Raw genomic sequence first — 6,428 nt, forward strand, 5'->3', positions numbered from 1 at the left:
TAGTGATGTAGTGTGAGTGGACCAGGTCAGACTGCTTGTGATATGCAGCCCCAGGAACTTGGTGCTGTCTGTAGTCTTCACTGCTGTGCCGTTGATGTGGAGTGGTGGGTGACGGTGCTTTTTGTTCCTGAAGTCGACAATGATCTCTTTTGTTTTATCGACATTCAGGATCAGGTTGTTGGTGTTACACCAGTCTGTCAGATGTTTCACCTCCTCCCTGTAGGCCTGTTCGTTGTTGTCCCTGATGAGTCCCACCACTGTTGTATCGTCCGCGTACTTTATGATGTGGTTGGTACTGAACCTGGAGCATAAGCATAAGCGCTATCGATAAAAGTAGTAGTACCGTTAAAGCCTTAACGATACCCATCCCTATGTGGATGTCAGTTTTACACACATTCTGAGGCCGCCGTGCCTATGTTTTTGTTTTCACTGCTAATTTATGCTTATGTTCTATTAGTGCATTAAAAAAATCATTAAAATCATTAATGAAGTTTCAGCTCAGACCCCACGCTTAATATGTCTCCCCCTGGCCCACCTACATTTATCCAGGCCCACCCACACAATAATTCCTGGCTACGCCACTGGTACTTAGTACTAATTAGCTCATTTCTAAATTCTAATCTAAAATGAGGACCATGGATAACATCATCGCTTGCCTGCTTGACATCAACATGCCAGCATTAGTCACCCCGTGTTACTTAATAAGCATCAGGCACTCATTTTGAGCATGTTGCCAAGATACTGTTAGCATTTAGCTCAAGGCACTGCTGTAAGCACAGCCTCAAAAAGCTGCTATCATGACCAAACACTCCTAGTGTTGTTTGTTCTTAGCTTACCTTAACTAGCCTCTTCCATCTTAGCTTGTCCTGCTTCAAATATACATTACTTTTGCATTCAAAGGATGATCATTTGGCCAAATTATAAATTGTCATCTCTTAAACACTGAGGATCTTTCCGGGATTATTTTTATTGAGTTTAGTCACTTTACTCTGATGTTTAAGCAAACATCTGACCTCTTAACTTAGTCTACATGCTTTATACATCTTCTTCATTCACATGTCAGACACTTGCAGACACCAGCTGTTTCCTTGAAAAAGGTGTTATACCTATTGAAGTGAGCCACTGAGAGTGTGTATCCCCTGAAGAGGACTAGAAGTTCTGAATCCTGCCTGCGATCATCATGATTCGGTCATGACTTTGTGCTCCATGTTCTCACACTCGTGTCTCATTCCTCATCTCCCTCTCAACATCCTGTGTAACACAAAAAGCCCTTAACGCATCCTCGTCGCAACTTAAAAAGCAGCAGTGATGAAGAATACGGGGTTTTGATAGATTATATGGCTCCGAGCCAGTATACAAAAGGTTCATGAATAGGAAGTAAATGAAGCACTTGGTGATATTCATTTAAAGTGCTATTTTTTTTTTTTTATTAAGTGGGAGATTGGGCTGACGTGACTTGATTCATATTTAGGCCTTTTGTTCACGTTGAGTGTCCCAGTCTCTCTTTCCAGATGGAATGAACGGCAAAGCGAAATTAGACTGATTCAGTCGAACAGAATAAAAAGGGCTCATGTATATGTGAGTCTTTCTGAGATCTTGTTTATTCCAGATCACCCAAAGCGTCCTCATTGGAGCATCCTTTGGTAGGCTCAGAACGATTCATTTGATGTTCGCCCACAGAGTCACATCACCGCCATTTTTTTTGTGTGACTTCAGATGGGATTATTGATCTCATTATGAAGAAGAATCACTACTTGATTGTGAAATAATGTATCACCTTCCTCATAGAGAAGCTTCATAAACACCCAAACATCAAACTCAGCATGTGTGTATCAATCTGCTTGGCAGTGTGCGTGTGTGTGTGTGTGTGTGTGTGTGTGTGTGTGTGTGTGTGTGTGTGTGTGTGTGTGTGTGTGTGTGTGTGTGTGTGCGTGTGTGTGTGTGTGTGTGTGTGTGTGTGTGTGTGTGTGCCACATATTTTAAGAGGGGCTGTATGTGCCAAATGCACACACACACACACTCACACACACACACACACACACACACACACACACATACACTTATATCATATTTGTTACATGAACAACACATTAATATTTCTAAATGAAATATAGTGTATCAGTGCTCAACAGTGACTTTGTAGTGAACTCATCAAATGGGTTATAATATCATTACTGCAAAATCAATTGGGTTTTAATCTGTTTGATATCCTTAAATGTTATTGGTCACATTCTTTAAAAACGATTCCCTAACTAATCTCTATTGAATGGTTGCAGAAAAGGGTTATTAACTGATTCTATTTTTAGTATACATAGTTACTTTACGTGTATTAAATGTGTGTAAACAGCTTTATTTTAAAGCACCCTAATGACAGCATCACCGGTGACGTTCACGTGAAGAAAGACTCGTGCTGAACGCAGCTCTGACGCGTTTTTCTGCAGCGCGTGTGCCGCACATAGATATAAAACCGAGCGCGCACCAAGCACCCAGAAGAGCAGAAGAGAGCCTCAGGACAACGCGAGAACATTCCTCAAAACTCTAGGCAAAGTAAGTGCCTTAATACTTGATTTACAAAACCTTTTCTATTTCTGTTGTGAAACTTACTCAAAGTCTTTCGACATGACTTTTGATGGTTGTTTTGTAGCTGTATTATTATTGAAAATCTATTACCAATAATGTGGGCATGTTTATTTTTGTTTTTCTTCTACCTATTACATTCTTAAGGCTCTGCGTTGAATCTTCAGTTAATGATATCAATAAGGCATTATTTAAAAACGGAAAGGGGAACTTTTACGCACAGTGGAACAAGTGGCCAGTGAGGGACTAACAGTTTTACGGTTGTTTTTGTATTTCTCTGTCAGATGCATCCTAACTTGGTGAGCTGGCTGGGGACTCTGGGCTTCCTGCTGTGGGCGCTGCTGTGCCTGGGCGCCCTGACGGAGGGGTACCCGATGAAACCGGAGAACCCCGGGGAGGACGCCCCGGCGGATGAGCTGGCCAAGTACTACTCAGCCCTGAGACACTACATCAACCTCATCACAAGACAGAGGTAGGCGGACTAATTTCACCACTTTGCTTTCATTAATAGAGCTGGAGTTATTACCACGAGCACTTTCTCTGACCGGATTGGCCATGCTTGTCCTATTGCTGGGATAGGACATAATAAGGGATAATTATATTTAATTATATTATGTCTAATTCTAAAAATGTGCACCACTGAATATAATGAGATGACTACTTTAAGATTAAATATGCTTGTTTTTTAGTGATGCTTTAGTATATTTTATTGTGAGCCATTTTTCCTAATAGCCCTTAATTGTGGGCAATTTCCATATAGGTTTTCATTTTAGCCGGTTAATTATTATCATGACTGCAAGGATTCACAGAATCAATCAATGTTTATTTATATAGCCCAATATCACAAATGTTACATTTGTCTCAGTGGACTTCACAGAAAACATGTCAAATCGTGTCTGCGCTCAGATTTAACAGTGGTCTTAAAAAAGAAACTTTCCACAAAATGTGAGACTTATCAGTTATGATTTTGACGTATAGGTTAATTTTGAGATAAAGCCCAAATTATTTGACCTCAAACAAACAAGGTGTGAAAAGAAAATCCCTAACGTTTTGTATGTTGGGGTCGTGGTTTGGCTGCACTAAACAGGGAACACCCGCTGCCCTTTTACCACACAAAAAACAAGCTATCAAGAAGTGACTGTGACTGCATGGCGGGTCCAATCCCCCACTGTTTTCAGCTTTCTTCTGAATGTCAGTGGCTTGAATGCCAGCTGCAGGCGTTTAGCCACCTAGGGGGCACAAGCGCGCCGACACAGCTTATCATCTGAGGCACCGAAAATGAAATGTGGCCCCCTGCTATGCAACTCCTCTCTGGCCCTGCAGGGTCTCAGTGTTACTGGGTTCAATATTAACTGACTTATACATTAATGACAAGCAGATACATAACTTTTAATCTGTGATGTTTTTTTAATATGTCATCAGCTAAAAGGTCAATGTCACAGCAGAGCCATTTCATTATCTGTCTGTTCCTTTTCTGTGTCTCAGGTATGGAAAGAGGTCCAGTCCTGAGATTCTGGACACACTGGTCTCAGAACTGCTGTTGAAGGAAAGCACAGACACGCTCCCACAGTCGAGGTGTGTGTAAAACTGTAAGTGTAACAGCTCTATGATGATGTAACATTAATCTGACCTTGTACTTTGCATCTCTCTCCAGATATGACCCATCAATGTGGTGATGCTTTCATCAGTGTTGGCTCAACCTCGCTGCTGCCCTGCTGACATTCTGACCTCTACCATCACTACATACCCTCCTCCACAATATGACCACCCTGCCTCCTTTTACCTTTATGAGCCGCCACATATTCAACCCCTCGTCCTAACTCATCAGCTACAGTCACAACTGCTTATAGTCTGTGCCATAAAATTGTAAATAGTTTATCCAGAGATATCATCTGTGAAACATAAAAGTACAGTTTGGGGAGGGCATGTTGATTGTATTGTATAATTGTGCTATTAAAGATTAATTGTTTGAAGAAATGTACTTCTGTGTGTCTGTTTGATAGTCGAAATGGATCACATTTTTTTTATCGGATTGGGGAGATTAGATATAAAAACAAGTCTGGGAGTTGATTTACTAAACCGTGAACCCTGTTTGGACATTTCAAAATGTCAGACAGAATTTAGCAGACTGGAGCCATGATTGATGGTTGACAACATATTAAATATATAATATGGGATTAATTATTTGCCCTGTTGGGAGATTTGAGTGAACATTCTCCATTGATTGTTTTTTACATGCTCTCCTGACACATTTCATGCTTGATCTCATGAAGAGATCAAGTTTGGTGCCGCACCTTGCCTCCCAGCTGAAATCCATGACTGTATAGCAGTAATATAGCTCCATGACACTGGGTAATGATGCGAGAGTACATCTTAACCTGGTCTAACAAGCATGAATGGTCCAGTAAAAGCCTAGAGTCAGAAAACATCAGTCAGTTTAAGGCTGCTAATTGATTAGCTAATGGCGCTCTCTTGTGGCCATACGTTTAAGTAGGCCTACACTGAAACTAAATGAAGGGAGAAATTGCATTTCGAGGAGCATTATTGCAATTACACGAGTGGTTAGCCTACCGCAACCTGACATCAAATCGGCCCATAGCACACAATCAAGCAGTTAAGAGGAGACACTGCAGACAGACAGACTGCAATGCAAATTAGATAATCTAAGGAATGAAAAACATTCAGAGAGGGGGAGCTTGGTGAGTTTCGGATTCATGTGACAAACATTTTACTTTCAGTAAGTAACGATTATAAAATAGTAACATTGACGATAATGAACAATAATTGGAAAATGTACCATGCTGTTTCATGGCTTTCCTCAGAGCTAGGTTTGGATTCACTGTGGAGATTTGATGAAAGCAGGAGAAAAATGAATGCAAACACTTAAATAAGTCTGGTAAAACTTGTTGTGGCTGCTGTGGGACCTGCTGCATGTATAATATAAGATGAACAGATTATGTTAAAATAAACGACTAAGTGAGTAAGCGAGGCCATTTGAACTGCTTGCTAACAGTCTCTTTAGCTAGCTTTAGTTTTAGCTTGTGAATTAGTCTCGTGTGTTGGCTAGTAGGCCTGATTGATTGATTGATTGATTGATTGATTGGAAAGTTTATTAACAGCTTGTATATTGGGTACAGTACAGTACAGCTCAAAACATACAATTGTTAAGGGGATGCAGACCAGAGAAAGACTTTCGTCTTGTTTACATCAGGGTCCCCCATTTCCAATTCATCATATCATTTAAGACATATAAGACATATTTGACATACAGATGGCTTATTTACAATTTACATGCAGGTGGTTTTTTACATACAGATTGCTTATTTACAATTTTCATTTTAGATTTCGTTCTAATACATCCTAACCGGACATTTAAGACATACCAAGTCTACAGATATACAGTTAGTAACAGAGTCTAAAATGCGAGTATATACATAGATGGGGGGGAAGCTGTCCATTGTACGACAGGTTGAGATTTGTACCATTACCGGGGCCAGTTTTGCAAAAATTAATAATATCTAGCCTCATTTATTGTCATATCTAGCCTCATTTATTGTCATTTTTTTGTTCATTTTTTTCTAAAGGGAGTTTTTCAAACTTTTATCAAATCCCAGTAGGTCTATTAGCACATGGCCTGTGCATAGGTTTAGAGTTGTTTTGTTGTATTTTACTTATATACTTTACTAAAAAATATGCCTATAGTTTTTTATACATACATAGGCTAGCTATACTTATAAACCTACTTTAACATTATTTGTCATAGCCTAGGCTTAATGTATTTGTTAGAACCATAGAGTGTATAAAGGTCAGAACGCTAACATGTATTTATGTGAATGGACGAGTGTTTGTAT

General features: G+C 39.9%; 1 protein-coding gene across 1 annotated transcript; it reads left to right on the forward strand.

The window, feature by feature from the left end:
* Positions 1-2,485: 2,485 nt before the first annotated feature.
* npy (neuropeptide Y) lies at positions 2,486-4,558 on the forward strand. The gene is made up of 4 exons (XM_034240837.1): positions 2,486-2,547; positions 2,862-3,049; positions 4,063-4,152; positions 4,232-4,558. The coding sequence occupies exons 2-4, from the start codon at positions 2,862-2,864 to the stop codon at positions 4,251-4,253; spliced, it is 300 nt and encodes a 99-aa protein (XP_034096728.1). The 5' UTR covers positions 2,486-2,547; the 3' UTR covers positions 4,254-4,558.
* Positions 4,559-6,428: the final 1,870 nt, after the last annotated feature.

Source organism: Gymnodraco acuticeps, unplaced genomic scaffold, assembly GCF_902827175.1.
Source record: "Gymnodraco acuticeps unplaced genomic scaffold, fGymAcu1.1, whole genome shotgun sequence".
NCBI lineage: Eukaryota > Metazoa > Chordata > Actinopteri > Perciformes > Bathydraconidae > Gymnodraco > Gymnodraco acuticeps.